The following is an 18604-nucleotide window of genomic DNA, read 5'->3' as shown; positions in this document are numbered from 1 at the left end:
TCTTTAATTAATATTCATAATTAATATTTTAAAAATATTAGCATTATCACCATGATTTTACAGGAATCTGGAAGGAAGATTGCTTTGTTGAGAAAGGGATGATCAGAGCAACCATGGAATGGAAGCCATTTCAGCTGGTTTGAGCAATCTAAAAGTGGGACACCCGATCCAATTTAGTCATCTAGGACTATTTGCAATCTGTAAAGAGAGATGGGCATCCTCACAGGGTAAGTCATACCAGTCTAAGCAGTTTACAGAGACATATGGAGGTGGCCTGCCAGAAGTTGGAGAGTTAAGTAAATCCATTCTCATGAGCTCCTTCCAAGTTCAAGCCTGCAAGCCCTAAATATGCATTAGTCCAGAGTCCAAATCATTATGCCCAGTCATGCAGTTTAACCAATGTGAACTCAATATAACAAATATACCTTTTGTCCCCTCTACACTGATTTTAACACAAATTAAGGACACCTGTGCTTCTACCTGACCTTTCATAAGAGCCCTTCATACAAAAACATCTAACTCAAATATTGGATACAAATAATATTCTAGAAATACTGAACTATAATTGGTACATTTAACGGCTACACTTAACCATTGAAAGACAAATTCTGACCTCCTTTCCTACACTGAATTATACTAAAGTTCATTGTGTACGTCCCATTGATTTTTCATGGACTACTTCTGCAATAAAAATTCTACTTGGTAGATTTAAAAGCATCTACATCTGTTTACAGGTGACCAGTCTGAACTCCCTCCCAAAAAAGATGAGCAATAACTTATAAATCAGGGACATTTCATGGGTGAATAATTACTCAAGGTATTGAAAATGCTCATGATAGAAAAGCAATCCTAAGTATTTCCATTGCTACTTGATGAAATAACTTCATTTACCTTACTAATTCTATAATAAAATTAATATAATTATTAATATATATAGGTTTGCTTCTGGCGTTGGTGCTCTAAGATCAAAATAAGTTGAAATCTATTTTAATATCAAACAGTTCATCAGTATAGAGGTCACAACAGAAAGATAAATAATTTCTTTTGCTTCACCATTTGCTTTTCCCTTTTTCTCATATCTTTTAAATTGCTTATATCCTGTAAATCAAGTACTAACTAATAGAGAAATTAATATTCTTTGGGAACTTTTGCACCAATAATATATTTGCAAGTCACTCCATATCCCCTCAAAGTCTTTTGTGTCCAATGGATGTGATTGGTAGCAAAGATTCCACAGCCAGCTTGGCTCCTGCTAATGCTGCAAATCCAACTGTTGTGATTTTTATGTCAGATTACCGTACTCACACAAAACAGCAATAGACATTTCAGAAATATAAATAATATGGTAAAACTTATTTTGGGTTTATGCAGAAGATACATTTCAAATGGGAATCAAGAAAATGGCAAGCAACAACAAAAGAATAGAAAGAATAAGAATTACCCTTTCTAACTCTTACGCCTACACATCCCAGTTACAAATCAGAAAGAGGGAGAGCAACAGCTATTTCTGTGTACTCTAAAAGAGTCCCTCCTAAGCATTAGTGCCTCTTGAGAATTGTGCTAAATTCATGTATCTCAACTGCATCTGTTCTGGTTTTCTTAATGTTCTGTAGGTCTCATCAAGAAAAGAAACTACTTTAGGAGTGATTTGATGGTAATGGAACCATTACTCAAAGAAAATAGCAAGTCATTGTGCCACTAAAAGATTCACATTCTGGTTTTCAATTTGTCCTAAAAACTTTTCAGAATGTGATTGCATACACACATGAGTAAATTTACTTCCTCCTATTAATATTTTTAGGGGTAACTGTAATTTCAAAGAGGTTAGTTAGGAAAATAAATAATATCTCTAAGAAGTTCCTAGGTATGCATGTTTTTTATTATACTGCACCATGATTTTTTTTCAGTGAAAAAAACAGCTCATTTTGATGGAGCAAATTGAAATTAGGCTAATTGACACAGGTCTCTATACTTTTGGAAACTCTTCCATCTTTATTTTTAGCAGCACAGTCAGACATTATAGGCAGTTAAAGGCTGATTAGGATTGCAGAGTAGTTAGAATTCTAACCATACAAAAAGGGGGAAAACTCCTTCTTCGGGGATGTACATGAAGAAAATGCATAATCAACATTTTTGTTGAGGTTTTATTTCAGAAAGGGCCATATTAGATTGATGTTTTATTAAAGGACCCCATTTTGCTGTTCAAAGAACATAATGGATGCCTTCGAGGGATTCTGTGGGTAAAATCCAGAACAAATCTCAATGGAATTGTGACTTCTTTTGTCAGATTTGAAGCTGAATCTGTGTTTTTTCCTATTAAAACATTATATAGTAAGTGACTTTCATGTTACATTTCTATCTGCTTAAGCATACAAACACAAATACATATCTGCTTGTATAAGCACACACAAACAAATAGATACAAATACAAAAAAAGGACTTCTGAAATTTTTGTTAGCTTGAAATCAAATATTAGCAGTCTATGAGGTTAATGAGAGAAAATCTAAATAGATTTCATTTAATTCCCACTATTCTCTCTTTGAACTTCATCATTAATGGTGCTTTCTTTTACTATTACTTTTTACTTTTCAGAAAAAGTGATGTTGTATGTTGTCTCTATTCAATGCAATTATTAAGAGTATTCTGCAATATCTTTGCCTTTTAAATAATTGTATTCATTCTTTTTTAGCCTTCTTAAGAAAGACAAAATCTAGAAATTTCCATTATATGGGACTGACAAGTAATAGCTCAACAACCAAGAGTCAAAGCGAACAACGAGTCTGGTCAGTCCTCATTATTTCTAAGTAATGCTAAATCTTCAACTACCAAAACTGGCCCCCTGGTAGAGTCACCTGGGAAGTTAAGGGTATGGAAAAAAATATATATGAGGATGTTAAATTTAAAGTAGAGCAAGAGGCATAGAGTCTCTGCCATCTCCTGAAACCACCAGGCAAGCACTTTCTCTTGAAGAGTCAACAGGAATCAAAGGATGAAAGAATACTCTCTCTGCCTTTACATCTTTCTGCTGGGGCACAGGGATGAGTGAAAACCTTTCCATCTCCTCACTTCTCCTCCCCACAGAGCACCCAGCTAGAAAAAGATTACTGAAGACCCCTGAAAGGATCATGTCTCACTAAAAATTTTTTCAGTGAATATAGAAAACCTACACCTTGAATAAATATGTAAAGTAAAGCTTCTTGTAACCTCTACATATGGTTTAATCTTGGTAGTGCTCCTTTCTTTTCCATTTTGTTGTAGTAAGATGAATGAGTTTCCTCTGCAAAGGCCTTTCTTCTTTCCCAAGTAAAATAGTTAAAGGGTAGTCATTGAATTATTGTTTCATGCTTACTAAGTTAATGAGCAATTTGATATTTTTTAATTCCAGAAAAGTCAGAACAAGAAATCCCTAATATTTTTCAATGAACTATTCTAATATTGAGGATTTGATTAATGTACATTCACATTCAGAAACACAGAGAGCTAGCTTCAAATCAATAGTGGCAAAAAAATTACTTTTTCAAAGCTTAGGTGAATCATTGCTTTCTGTAACATGGCAAAAAATCAGAAAAGAAACAAATGGGAAAATTCAAAAGAAACTTATTACTTTACTTATCTCCAGAGCACAAATTCTTATAGGAATAAGAAGAAACAGCAACCACAAATAAACAGGATTTCAAAACTCAAATAAACTGTTCAAGTTATTACAATGCTAGATGGCAATAGTCAGTAATGTCTAAGAAAAGAAAAGGTAAGAAGGCTTATGCCCCTGTGTAATTCTTAACCTTAAAGGAAGATAAATTCCTTTCATACTTCCAGTGCTTAAAAGACTCTTGATTTTACGTGGAAAATAAAAGAGAGAAAGGTTTCTCACTATTAAGCATTTTCTAGTATCTTCATAGGGAAAAAAAATGCTTGAAATTGGATTAGACCAGTAGCATCCTCACTGCAGGCAGCAAAAATTTATAGCTTTGAATAACTTGACTAAATAGAGAACAGGGATATCAGTTTTGTTGTTGGGAATTAAAAATGTTATATGAGAAAAGTAGTCAAGTACCTCCTAAGTAAGATAAACAGAAAGGCATAATAAAATACATCTCAAGTCTGAGAAAAATTTACCTATAACTGCCTTTTGATATCATTGGAGAGAGAGATTTTTGGAATGTGCCTGTATTTTAAGCTTTTGGATTTCTTTCAGTGTACTACTGCCTACTGACAACACAACACCACAGAATCACAGAGTCATCAAGGTTGGAAGAGACCTTCAGGATCATCTAGACCAACTGTCAACCTGGTACCACCATAATCACCCCTAAACCATATCCCAAAGTGCCACATCCAGACACATCTTCAACTCTTATAGAGACAGCGACATGACTTACAAATTGAACTCATGGGCAAAACACAAAGAGAATCTTGTTTTCTGCAGTGCACAGATAAAAATACAGGAAAATTAGAATAAATTATGTTTTTACGTTTAGTCTTCAAGTTTTGAACTAGAGATGGGAATACAGAAGCACAGAATCCCAGAATGGGTCAGGTTGGAGGGGACCCCAGTGGGTATCTGGTCCAACCTCCCTGCTCAAGCAGGGTCATCCCAGAGCACGTGGCACAGAACTGCATCCAGACAGTTATTGAATATCCCCACTGAGGGAGACTCCACAACCTCTGTGGGCAACCTGTTCCTATGCTTGGCCACCTGCACATGCCTTTAAAGAATTGAGCTGAAAATCAGGACTGAGATGCTACACATAAAATATCAGAGAAAGCTCACTGCAAGGAAAAATGGCAATGGGGAAAGGCCATAAGAAGTTCAAGGTTTTCAATACAAAGTTATAAACAACTAAATGTAACAGCTCTTATATTCTTATTAAAATTTGGAAAAATCGGAAAATCATTCTTTTTTTTCACTTACCACCATTATTTCAGAGCAGATCTGGCCATGAGGAATGCATTGGACTCTCAAGGAAAAGATAAAGATAAATTCATGGGTGGGACACTAATTTTTAGCAGACATAGAAGATCATAGTACACACAGAACTGTTCTCGGGACTGTGAAGAACCAGACAGGATTTCATTGTTGCCTCTCTTTTGTGCATGAGAGGCCCTGACAAATGAATGGGGTGTGCCAAGAGAATTTGCAATTCTCTGAGTCTAAATTGGGCTGGAGGTCATTCCCCCATTCTCTACCTATAATATTCCTTAAATCACAGGAGGTTTATTTTGAACTTACTACCACCACCACCACCTCTTGATTTAGTTTACTTAAAATTACCATATTTTGGGTACCTTTGTTATTCAACACTTTAAATTTGAGTTAGATAAGCATAGGGATCATGATCAATTGCCACTTTGTGTCAGATCTGCTTCTGTTTGAGTGAGGACAACTTCTATTGTGGCAAGCCACTTTTAAATGGTTTTAGTCAAGAGTCCTATCACTCATAGGTATTTTGCAGAATAATTCATTGTTTTTTCCCTGCTGGTTAAAATGCACATGTAACTGCCATATGAGACCTCCCATGTCTATCTCCCATCACTTAGCACCATGTTAACTTTCTTCGCACAAGAAATATATTTTCTTTCTATTTTCAGGTTCAAAGAAAATACAGGATTTTTTTTCCATAAAATATAAAGATATCTGTTTCAAATCAGAAATTATTTTGGATCAAGATACAGCCTATGCATTTCACACACTACTTTTGGTAATTCAATTTGACAGATGAGGCTGAGATAAGTCATACAACCATCTGTGGTACCATTTAGAGCTTCCTAAACTACAACACATACACCAGTCATTCCACCTGAAGAACTTAAAAAACTGACCTATTATCATCCACTTAAAATAGCAATAACAAAATAATCCCTTTCCACATGTGGGTAACTATCCAGCCGTGATTTACTGCTATATGAATCAAGGTCAAGGAGTAAAGGATTAGAGTAATGAGCTATCATTTAGCTCAGTGAGGAACTGAATATTACCCATTTTTTTTGTGAAATATGTGGTAAAAGGCAGAAGACAAGGCTTTGCTGAAATGACAGAGGGAATGCATGGCTCTGATATTTCTGTGTGAGTTGTATCTGTGACTTGTGAAGCCCAGTGCAGTAAGTGTTTGAATTGATGGCACAATACACATACAATAAATCTGATGCTGCAGAAAGTGCAGGAATCCATGTTCTTGGAGACTTCAAAGTGCTTCTGTGTGACAAGCCCAAAAGAAGTGGGGTGCTGGCATGCAGAAAGCTTGGAAGCGCACCCCTATAACAAAAGCTACATGAAAGTGTCAGCAAGCAGCCAGAAATCTTGGGACAGCAAGTGAAAAAAAAAGTTAATGTTCCATGGGGAAAATATTTTTTGGTGAAAGAAGAGACTGCCAGGAAAATCAAGGCACATCACAGACAACTTATGTATGTAGCGAAGCAAAACTGTGTAGTGCTGCTGGCACTACTCAGAGATGATGGTCACAGCCAGCAATGCTGGGAGTGGTGGCAGTAATTAAGGAAATGACACAAGGAGCCCTGATATTAGGTAAAAATGTCTACCCAAAAAGTAACATAATCAATCTGCTGTAGCCACAGAAAGTAACATTCTCGTTATAAACTTTTCAAGTAACACCAAGAAAGCAACATCTTTGTTGAGAAGATCAAAGCCAGCTGCTGATGTGTCTGCTGTATTAGGTGTCATGACAATTGCATCTGGGTATGATGCCTGAGCAAGCACGTTTACAAAAACTAGTGACAATTACTTCAAGTTTTTGCTCAAACTTTTTAGAGCCTTCCAGCTTTATAGTATAATAGGATCTTTCTTTTGCACATGGGGACAAGTAATAAGAACATATTGATTTGCTTTTATTTTCATCCTCAAACACAGTTTGTAAACTAAATAAGGAGTTCAAGACTTGACCTATCATCAAGACCTCAATAGTTTAAACATAAATGTAATTTTCACTGTAAATACTTTAGGGTTAACAATATGAAAATTACCATGATGCACACACTTGCTAAAAAAAATCATATTGACAACTACAGATAGGGTGATAGAGGAGGTCATTGAAAACATAAATGGAATTGAACCACTTGCACTGGTCTTAAATAAAATCTGTACCATCATTGTATTTGTGCAAATTAACTACTAAATTTCTCATACATTGTTCATGAATTTTTTCTTCAGGTTAAAAGAAGTCATACTTTTCTTACAACTCAGCAATATGCATTGGAGAACTGAAGGGAGACAGAAAAGTGACAAAAAGAAAGCAGCTCCTTTCTGTCACTCCTATAAAAAATTTACAGATAATGTTTTACTTTCACAGTTACCTGTGCATTTCTTGATATTGCTATTTCTTTTTCCATGTGATCCTAACTTGCATCCAAAATTCTCCTCCCAAAATTCTGCAAACCAGACATTTCTTCGATTGTTAGCAAGTGTTCTGCTCCGAAAATATCTATCAAATCCTAAATTGAAGAAAAATGAAAGAAGCGTTAAAATATGATACATAAAAAATATAAATTTAAACTCAATAACAGATTTTTTATAACTATAAGAACAAGAAAAAGCTTTCGATACAAACTATTTTATGAGCACAGTCGCATTTAAGGATTAGACTTCATTTCAAGGCCACATAAAATCATGGGGTAGCTCTTTGTTGAGCCAGGAGACATCAAGGACACCTATAATTCTGCTTCTATTTATATAGTTACTGACACAAGTTGGGAAACTAAAGATTCTTACTTAAACCTGGTGATCACCAGCCTTATTCCCTGCAAAGCTGTCATAATGAAATCATGATTAATGTATCCCATCTGGATTAGCTCCTCACAAATATTTTCCTGTGGCTAAATTCTCTATGTAATATCAATAGTGTTCATTTTTCCTAACCAATTACCAGTTTAGCACACTTAGCCAGACCAGTATAGATGTTACTATATCAAGTACACTCACAGGAATAAGGTACTGCAAACCAACTTCTACTTCATCCACCAGGTAAGAATCTTTCTTAATACGGTAACTTCTTAAAGTTTAGGAGTGGAAAGCGGGGCACAGATCAATCTCCTCCCCAGAGAATAATCTGATTCATTATCATTCGTACAATACTCTCTGTATTTGTCCCAAAGAATGACTAAGCTATGGTTAAGAAGCTCTCAACTCCAAGTATCACCATTATTAGACAATTACAAGACTGCCTAATTGCAGATTCTGCATCTCCTCATCTCAACAGATATATTAAATTATTGTCGTATCAGGCAAACTCAGGTACCTTGCTTGGAAAGATTTTCCTGAATTCCCTGTAATCAATGACAACATGATTTTTAGATTATTTTAAAAAATATCCAAAGTACTTGAACTTTGACAGAAAATGAAAGGTTTGTGCCACATTCATCTTACCATCTATGGATGTTCTTTTGGGTAGAATGGTTACTGCTCCTTCAGCAATCTCCTCCTGTTGCTGGACTGGTGAAATTTTTGACCCCCAGCTGTCTGAGCCAATCCAGAGGAAATGTCCAGACTGATTCGCTTTTTTGGCTGCTTCCAGTACTCTCCTGAAAACAAACAAATGACCAATTAAACAAATTCCATATGAGAACTTGAGAAACCCAGCATTCATTTTGGCTATGCATAGGCTTACAGTAATTAATTAATCTATTATTTTCACAGTCTAAGGCATACTCAACAACAGTTGTAATGAACTCAAAATACAGTAATACACAATTTGTTTAATCTTTAGCCATATTTTTCTAGCATTCTTATTGGTTTCTTCCTTTTCAGTTGCCAAATAACTATATATTGGCACTGCACTCCTAGGAGGTAGGAGAAGTCTGGAACTACACAGAATAAAGGACCAGCTCACTCTATAATTACAACTCCATTTCTTATCATCAGATTTTCAAGAATTTTTACATAGTATTGAACCTGAAACTTTTTTGTTAGTCTATTTTCTACCAGCCAACCAAGCATCTTTGTGAAGAGGAACATCTTCAAAACACAAAATTAGGAAACAGGCACCTAATATCATCTTCGTTCGCGAACATGATCACCGCTCGAGCATTTGGAGTTTCCAACAAGCGCTTAATGATCTTTTCAAATTCTCCTGGTCTTGGTTCCCGAGGGATTTTCAGTGACTGAGCAATGCAAACACCTCCTAGGAAAAATTAAAAGGATAAAACAAGAATTTTAACACAGTTAATATCCACACTTCAAAAAATTCTTAGCCAACCAGGCAAGCAGACAAAGTGAGGTGCTAATCTGAGATACAACAGCTCAGTCAAAAGTAACATTATCTATGTGTTTCAAAACGTTTTGTACAGGCTTACATACTTAATGCTGCATTAAAGAGTATAAGACAATTACCTGCTACTTTATATTTTAAGTACTTTTTTCAACAACATTCTGAGCGATGTTGTCGAGCACCACACAGGCTCAGCTGGACCAAGCTCCCCAGACCTACCTAATCCATGGCAACTGAGAACCCAGCCTTGCCACAGCACTGCATTAGCCATGGATCCACAGTTTTACAGCCACCTTGTGTTCATGATGTGTCTCTTTGGTATCAGGAACTGTCACACACCTCTGCTTTGTCAGCAGAAAGTATGTAGCAGAGAATATATAAAGATTACTTTTAACTGTTATTATGACATTCTTAAATGAGTTGCCTTAATTATTTAAGAAGCTGTCATTGAATATTCTAAATTACTAATCAGCAAATTAACACAAACTCAGAGATTATATTTCTTCCTGACAGAGGGTGCTGATTGAAATCTTTGAATTTTACCTGTCAAGTAAAAAGGGTTGATTTCTACAGAAACTTAGTGATTCCTTATAGCTTTCACAGACCAGTTCAGGGGAATCTCTACTCTCCAATTACAACACTGTTATCTGCCTTTCAGCATGCAAGAGAAAAATTTCTTAAGCCTTTTTCATGAATCACTGAGTCCATATTGCTACCAGTTTCCAAGAACATAGGTGATCTTTCTGATTGTTATTTGTTATTCCAACCATAAGAGCCTATTTGGGGGGAATCTAATCACTAATAAACCCAGAAAATTAAGAAAATGAGAAAATATTTAACTCTGGCCAAAAGTAACATGTTACTAGACAAAAGCAAGCAAATTGTACATTTTGTACCCCTATATCTAAATACTTCTACACTGAAGATTGTTTTCAGTGTGAATAAGAATGTGTTTTAAAAGAGATGTTCTATTTTTAATGAGTTTTAAAAGAGGTACTCTATTTTTAATGAGTGCTGGTATTTATCTTCTGATGTATAAGATCATTTGAGACGCATATGTTTCTTTGCATTAAATGCAGTTAGTCAACTAAAGTCACAGTTAGACGGCTGTGTTGTGTATGGGGAGGCTTTCCAACATTCTCATCCATCTTGTTCCTCCTATCAAAATGTTAGAATTCTGTTTTTCCAAAGTACTTCACAAATTAGGTTGATGAACACCTTCAGTGGTAGGATTTGAACACAAACATGGGTCCAGCCAGGTGAAGCTTGGCGTGCAGATTAATATGAAGTTGTTACCAAGGTCCCTTGTGTAAGCTTTCTTAAGCTTAGTGTATTTAATCTTTAAGCATATGAAACAAAATAAAGGTATGTCTGAAGGTAATTTTCTTATTTTATTCAAAAAATGAGAAGGAATGGTTCAAAATTGTCCCAAATCTGTCAGTAATTAAGACGCACTAGGACAAAGCACTTTAAGACCTGCTTTAACTTTTTGATCAGCCTTGATTTGGTCAGGCAGTTGGATTACATGGTCATCACAGGTCCCTTCCAACTGAAATATTCTATTCTATTCTATTCTATTCTATTCTATTCTATTCTATTCTATTCTATGCTATGCTATGCTATGCTATGCTATTCTATGCTATGCTATGCTATTCTATTCTATGTAATATTTTTTAAATGCTGGGAATTCATTACCAGATTTTGTGCTGCCTTTACAGAATCTCATTAACTTCAGTAGCTCTCTGAAAAGGCAAATTCTAAACTTGAATCAAGTTTGGACATGACATAAATGAAGCATGGAGTTTATCAACTGCCAGTGTAAAAACAACAACTCTCAAATTTCATCAACCAGTTTTAGTCACAGGCAAGCATATCACCTTTTCAGTTATGCATCAATTACTTGGGATATTTAATTATTATTTTTATTTGATTGAGAAATTCATTCTATAGTGCAGGCTTGTCCTGAATTCTTCTCTGCTTTACATGCAAGAAAAATTATTTGCAAGTCAGAATACCTTTTCTAACAAAAGTTGTTTGTATGTAGGTCCTTATCATCCATAAGTAGCGCAAAAATATAACATAAATAATTTACTCTTATATGCTATGAAATGGAATATAGAACCTTTTTATGGCAACAAATTTCTTCACATTTTTACAAATATCCTGTCTCGCCATGATGGAAAACTAATTTGCCAATAACAAGCCTTTATAGCAGATGATCCTTATATTTACCAGGTATTTTTGAAAGTCCAGCAATGAAAAATGGACACTTTACTGCGAAAAGCTTAAACCAATTATCTAAGCAGATATTAGGCTGTAGTGATAGACACTTCAAAGTCCTTTACTTTCTTTCTTAAGTGCCGGGGCTGAAATGTAAGAGAAATATTTAGAAGATATCCTGTAAATGTAACAATCAGCAATTCACTGTCAAAAAAAGAAATGCTCAAAAAAAAATGCCAAGCTCTCAGCTGTCCCCGAAGTCATTCAGCACAAAAAGTAAAACAGATCCTAAAAATGATATAAAGGAATAATTTTTTACCTCATACATTTTGTAAGTGCATTTTTCAACTACTTCTACTCATGCAATGGCCCTTAAGGAAAAGAAAATCATTCTACCCACATAAAAGTCAAATGCAAATATTACAGAATGCATGTATATAATAAACTAGGTACAACCATCTACAATATTTGTGAAATGGATATCAAGCAATGAGGAACTGCAGTATCTAAAAAGGCTATTTTCAGTGAAAATAGTGTAGAAGAAACATCATTCCATCATTGCAGCAGCAAGTTCAGTCATGACTGTACTGTGTATCTTGGCATCTCTGCATTGAAGAATGTGTTAAGTACGACCAAGAACAAAATAAAACGCATTTCATCCTCGTTGCTACATTTACAATTAATTGGGAAGGCTATCTCCCACTCACAAAACACTTTGTATACATCCCTATCTATATATGGCATATACAACTGTTGCTCAAAAAAAAACCAGGATATCAATTTTCAGCTAATGATGAATTGCTGGAACCACAAAGGTATTCACAATGTTACAGTGTCTAACCTCTTGGCACCCTGCTGCCTTTGAAATCTACAGCCTGGGCTAAGTGCCCAGACACAGAGAGAGATAAGCCTTGGAAAAGGATTCCTGTGAGCCAACAAACTAAATAAGGAATAATTATTCCTCCAAAATAGGTTGCAGAGGTACTAACAGGACAAGTTTAAGGCCAGTAGTTAGGATTAATCTTGTGGAGCGTGAACAAAAGAGAGATTTCCCCAAACCAAGAATAAATAGGGCTTGAGAACAGATGTCTCATACATGATACCAATGGATTTACCACTTGCTGCAGAGGTGCCAAAGGGCAGATGGTTCAGACATCTAAGGTCTCAAGAGACTTTATGGCTCTGAATTTTAAGAACAAATTGTATTTCACTCCATCAGCATTTCTGACTGACTTGGCATGATGACTGCTTGTCTCTGTTGCTAGTTTCTAAGATCCTTCATTGTCTGGGGATGTACTTTAAAAGAAAATGCATTGGTCTTAATTTCCCTTGGCTAAAATGATGATAAATAATGCATTTGTATAAGGAAATGAGAGCTAACTTTCCTCTTACTGAAAAGAAAATTATATGTTTAAGCCACATCAATTAAAAGGACCTATGATGAGGCTTCAGAGAGTGCTGCACTAAAGTTACTGAGGAAAAGAAGGGAGAGAGCCAGACAGACTAATTTCAGGTAGCTACTACAAACAGGCATCAGTAATTGTACCCACTGCCATGGTATCTATTCCCTAATTCACATATGACAGGTGAAATTAACATTTTGCATCTATCACACATTTCAAAGACATTAAGAGGGCACTGAAGGAAAGTAGCTCTTTTGCTGAAGTGGAGGAAAATAAAGCCTTCACTAAACTCTGCTAACCCTCTGCTAACCCTCTTTCACCTGTTTTCAGACTTGTAAAGCCAAGGTTGTCCTCAGCCAGCCCAGAGCTTGATTGGAGGAATAAAACAGTCGATATGAACTACCGTGTGTCAGTGCTGACAAGTATCCATTTGTCTTCTGTCCAGCAGCTATGAAGTGCCATAGCCAGCACCTGGGGCAAGGGGATGATAAAGAGAGGCAGAGCAGAGGTGGGAGCTGGAAATCAGGCTCAAGGCAGGAGCTGTCTTATTCCTGATAAGGGGCTCAGTCCAGCCACTCCACACCATGGTCACAGCTGGAAATTCATGTGCTTTTAAAAACAGACCTGGTAACCAGGCCTGGTCTACAGCGACACACTTTTACCTATGTTGAGATAAAATCACATCTTAAAAAAATTGTTCCAGGCTAGGCTTGCTTTGCTTACAGGTACTCTGTATAACACAGCTTGTGGGAACACAGGTTATCACTAAAGAAACAAACATAACCAAAGCTAAAGAAAAAAAGGTGACATATTTGAAGATATTGTCAGTACAGTGGATAAATAACCCTTTTTTGGTGGTCTCACAACAATGAGACAAATGGAAAAAAGAATGGATAGGAAGTACCCACATAATTTTAGTAGGTAAACATAATAATATTTATAATCTTAAATACTGACTTTTGCCTGTGTGGGCTTTGAAGTCAAGATGCTGTGCTAATTGTAAACCATTACATACTCAACTATATGAGTGTGTCAGAAGACCTTGCAAGTGCATTTGGAAAATAGCAAGTAGACTTGGTAGAAAATTTGCACAAACAAATTAATTTCCTAAAAAAAAAGACTGAATCGTGAAGCTCAATGAAAATAACAAGGCTGAATTGTCTCTCACCCTAGCTAGGATTCAGCACTACCTTATGGATCAGCCAAGTAGGTTATGTAAGAATGGTCCCTGGTTTTGTACTGAGAAAGCTGAAAACAGGTTTTAGTTCAAGTGATCAGTGCTGGGACCTCAATCATATTACTCAGAACCATTTTACCCTCTAAACTATTTCTCCACATAAATATAAATAGCCTTACCATTGTAATAGGGAAGGGATGAACCTGTGCACTTTGACAATCTATTTGTTAGCATAAGGAGGTGTACTTCACCTGACTCAGTACACAGCACTGCAAGTCAATTATTTATGAGAGCTTCATCACAAATCACATTGTTCCTGAAAAAGCTCAAGACAAATAGCCAGGCCATATCTGGGATCCAGTCCTACCTGGCAGGAATTTCTCAGCTGCCTCCAAGTACACATGTCCTTTTTTTACTATGAGTTATAGGTCACTGGTCATTAGGCCAACAAAATTTTACTGTAGGTCTGTGGAAAGTTTCCAGAACACATTACAGAAATATATGAAGGCAGAAAAGTTCCTTTTCCAAGTAGAGGAACAGATGTCAGAGACTCAGGAGAATCCCCAGCAGGAAACTCCTTTGAGACCCACAGAGTGCTGCTGCAGGCAGACAGAGCCTCTGTCTGATGGAATACTGAACATTTCTGACAACAGGACATGACACAGAAGAACATAAGGAAAAACACACAAGTGCATTTCTCCTCCTCTTCCAGTCCTTCCACTGGTTATATTGAAAGTCTGGAAAATCTAGACCCAGTTATATTGAAAGACTGTTCCAATTGCCAGGAACCTAGATCAATATGAAGATTAATTAAGATACTTAAAAACAACAAGATGGTCCAAACTCTAGTTCTGTTGACAAAAATCAGAATATTTATGCCACTTAGTGAATCTATCAAGATTTTTTTTTTAAGCCAAGAGTTCATTATTCCTCAAACTTGGATGGTAAGAAATCAGAATGTTAAAGAAAAGGTAACTGATTGCTCTGTATGGGACTTTTACTGGTGTTGATAATCAGTCACTTCTAGCAATTATTATTTATACTAAAACCAACCTGCCATCCTCTTGCCTGCCCCTAGATTCCCTTAAGAATAATTTTCTAGAGTGTGAGCCAACAGGGAGTAACACCTAGGAAGATATAATTACAAGTTGAAGATAAAATTTCTCAAGCAATAATTCAAAATTAAATGTTTCCTTAATGCCAAAGTGCTGTTGCTGGTACGTCTGAATGCAGCCATGCATTTTATCCAGAGCTACCTTTATTTAACTGCCCCAAGAAATGATACTCTCACTGATGCCACTGTGCAGACTTCAGGGTAATTTAGCTTAAAGGGTAAGAACCTGAGCATTCAGCATGCTCTGTGGTTTCCCCAAAGCCAATGCCGTGGCATCTTGCCTGCTATTCACATCCAAATCTGGTTAAGTAAAATCCCATTCCAGTGCACCTCTTTTGTTGCAGTCACAAACTACCTGTGCTACAGAAATAAACCAAACTCTTCTCATTTCCCCAGAAGATCACCAAATATCTCAGCAAAAAATTCACTGACTTATTTCTGCTAAGGCAGTCAATTCTTCAGCCAACAGTGGCAATACTTTTTGATGCAAGATAATAGTAATAAAATAATTTTTTTACAAAGTAACATAAACAGGAATTTATTCTGAATTGATAAAAGTGGCACTTAATATCCAGCACACTTCAATATAATGGAGGATGAGAGATTTTTTTTACAACCTTTGAACAGACAAATATATTCTGCATTTCAAACTCATATATTGGTATCTTATTTCCTTCACTTAAGTAAAACTGCATCTCCTCAAAATCCCTTAATATTTATGACAAAGATTTGTTTTATTGCACATGCAGGTTGGTGGTGCTTTTTCACTAACACAGCAGGTACAATTACAAGTTTTTCTACTCAAAACTAACAGCTGTTAAGAGATCAAAGTCTCCCTTTTTGTATTAGTGTTTCAGAAAAGGATTTTTAGCAAAGGGTTTATTGCTGGGTCTTACATTTATTAATTTTTTTGCAAAAAACAAAATTTAGAAAGCATTAAGCAAGAGCATGAATGAACACACTACATTCTGATGAATACAACTCACCCATTCCTTTTGAACCTGTGTTTCACATTCCTGCATGTACTCACAGGCACCCAGCCATGCATATTTCACAAGCACATGTGCTCACACAGATCCTTACACTGAGGTCCAAGCAGATGCTAATTCTAAAATAGAAAAGGTGAGAATAATCCAGCTCTGCTCCTACATGAGACCACTGGCTACTGGTTTCAGTCATCAGAGTCAGTTTCTGAGGTGACATGAAACGGCAGAGATCTGCTATTTCGCACTTCCATTCTGAAAAGTAAAACACTCTCTTTCCATTTACATTTTTTTTCTTCTCCCAGAAGAAACAGTTCTAAATGTAGCACTACAGATTCTTAACACCAGCATCTGATGGAAAATAACTGCAAAGAATATTCCCACCATTTGCAGACCTATAGATTTTTTTTTTCAGATTTGAGAAAAAAAAAACCCAACCTACAAACAACACATTTTTTATCCTTTGATTTTTAGTGCCATTTGTGTAGACGAAAGCCAACTTTCACAGCCTTGAAAGTGAAAGGCTAAAAGAAAAATCTGTAGTGGAGATGCTTATGAATGGGTAAAATCACCCAGCCACTCAAAAAAAATTCTGAAAAGAATGAACCCTGGGAGGTTGTGAGAATGTTTCCGCTCCACAGTGACTCCATAGATAATTACTTCATAAAGGATATGGGATGCCCAGTCAAATTCCAAAACAGTGTAATTGAAATAGGCTTCCACTTACATTTACTGGTCAGCTGTTGCAATGCTTTCAGAGCTATGTGTTTTTATCATCACAGTGGATATAGATATTTCCCTCTGGGGAAGCATTGTTCTTGCTACTTGCAGATTTAGAACTTGTAGAGGCATAATACAAAAAAATAAATACACTGTTATTTTCTGTTTTCTGGCTACATGCCAGTTACAGCCTTAATGAGGAAAGGAGACCCTCTATGTTTTGGGTTTGTTGTTTTTTTCTTTTCTAAAGTTCTGGAGAACCTATGTTACGAAAAGGAATTTGACCAATTCTAAAATATTTTCAAATTATGCTTTTAAAGTGATATCAATGCAGATTTATATAAAAGTAAATAGCACAAACTCAAAGCTTGGCACATGGTTACCTAAAGTATTTTCCTCTAAAATTAAATTTGCTTAAATATGGCCCTAATTCTTTCCTCCATTTCTCTACACTTCCCCATATTAATGGGCCTGACTAATTGCAAAGATTTGAATTTGATATTCTGGGTAGTTGAGATGATAATAGCCAATTCAAAGACATTGTAGAGAAGGTTCAGACATAAAAATCATCAGTTGACCTCCAAGTATAGGTCCCAAGTCACAATCCACAATAGTTCATAGAAGATTGTGAAGATGACACAGGAGCTTATAGCATTCTTTATAAATATGTTTAATCAGGAAAATAAAGTCCACCACAAGAAGGACTGAATTTTCCTAAAACATTTATTTCTAAATAAATATAAACTTTCTTCTTTTAGGATACTTTGCTCCCTGGGACCTCTTTAGTTTATCTGGTTTTATTCCATTCTCCATCTTGTTTATTTTAAATATTTTACTGGTGTTTTAAAAGACAGTTTTCAGTTAAGTTGTCCTGGGTTGTCTGATTTTAATAGTAGGCTACTATCCTCTATCTCCCTTGGATGCTATAGTGGTGTTCAGGGATTGTACTCAGTCACCTCCTTTGAACAGAAATTGTGGAACCCAACTTTTAATCATGCCTTCGAAGAAAAATAGCAGCTGTGATTAATGTTCTCCTCCTGAAACTTCTTGATCTGCTTTTGAGAAGACATTCTTCTTCTTTGTGATCATAAAATTGTCCCAGTTTTCCTGTATTCAAAAAAAAAAATTAAAAAGCCCTTCTGCTTTTTGCTATCTTCAAGAAGATATGTAGCAAAATCAATTTTTATCTTTCCTCATGTATTTCTGTAACCTTAAACCTAAAAATTCATTTTGAGGAATTTATTCTTAAAATTAAGTATGTGTTATTTAGTTAAGGTTATCTCTATTCATCCAATATTTATTTTCTTGTAATTTGAACTATCAAAATGGTTTGCATATAAAGAATTACTTAACTTTAATGAAGATAAGTCTGAGTTTGACTAGGGATGTTTGAGTTTGAGTGTGACATTCAAAAAAAGCCTCAACTTGGAAATTAAAAAAAAATAGTCTCAAAAAATAACAGTCATCTAATTCTATTTCTGAAACTGCAAAAAGATAATTCTTTTCTCAATATGAAATTGTACACACACAATTCTGAGGAAAACCAAGAAGGGATCACTTCTGACGGGGAATCTTGTAGGTAAATCTAATGCCAAGAAAGCAAATATGATATAGATCCACAGTCTCCTACAACAAAATGTTGATGCACAGGTATAAAATGGGGTTTACTGCATAAAATCTCTACAGAGCCTGCACTGAAGTTAAGCCCTTGCTAACACCATTCAAGTGCCCATTTGCAACCTGGTGCTCAAGAGGCTTTGTCTTCTTCC

General features: G+C 35.8%; 1 protein-coding gene across 2 annotated transcripts in view; it reads right to left on the bottom strand.

Annotated features, from left to right (window-relative positions):
* Window positions 1–18604, bottom strand: part of GRM8 (glutamate metabotropic receptor 8) — a 306821-nt gene that overhangs the window by 162523 nt on the left and 125694 nt on the right. For both annotated transcript variants that reach the window (XM_054280971.1, XM_054280962.1), the window contains exons 3-5: window positions 8996–9131; window positions 8378–8532; window positions 7309–7446 (exon numbers count right to left, since the gene is read on the bottom strand). In XM_054280971.1, coding sequence (XP_054136946.1) covers window positions 7309–7446; window positions 8378–8532; window positions 8996–9131 — 429 coding nt within the window. The remainder of the gene's footprint in view (window positions 1–7308; window positions 7447–8377; window positions 8533–8995; window positions 9132–18604) is intronic.

This window comes from Melozone crissalis, unplaced genomic scaffold, assembly GCF_028551555.1.
Source record: "Melozone crissalis strain CALT ecotype California unplaced genomic scaffold, PUWL_Pcris_2 ptg000004l_1, whole genome shotgun sequence".
Lineage (NCBI taxonomy): Eukaryota > Metazoa > Chordata > Aves > Passeriformes > Passerellidae > Melozone > Melozone crissalis.
Note: the sequence above shows the minus strand (reverse complement) of the source record. Positions and strands in the feature narration are given on the sequence as shown.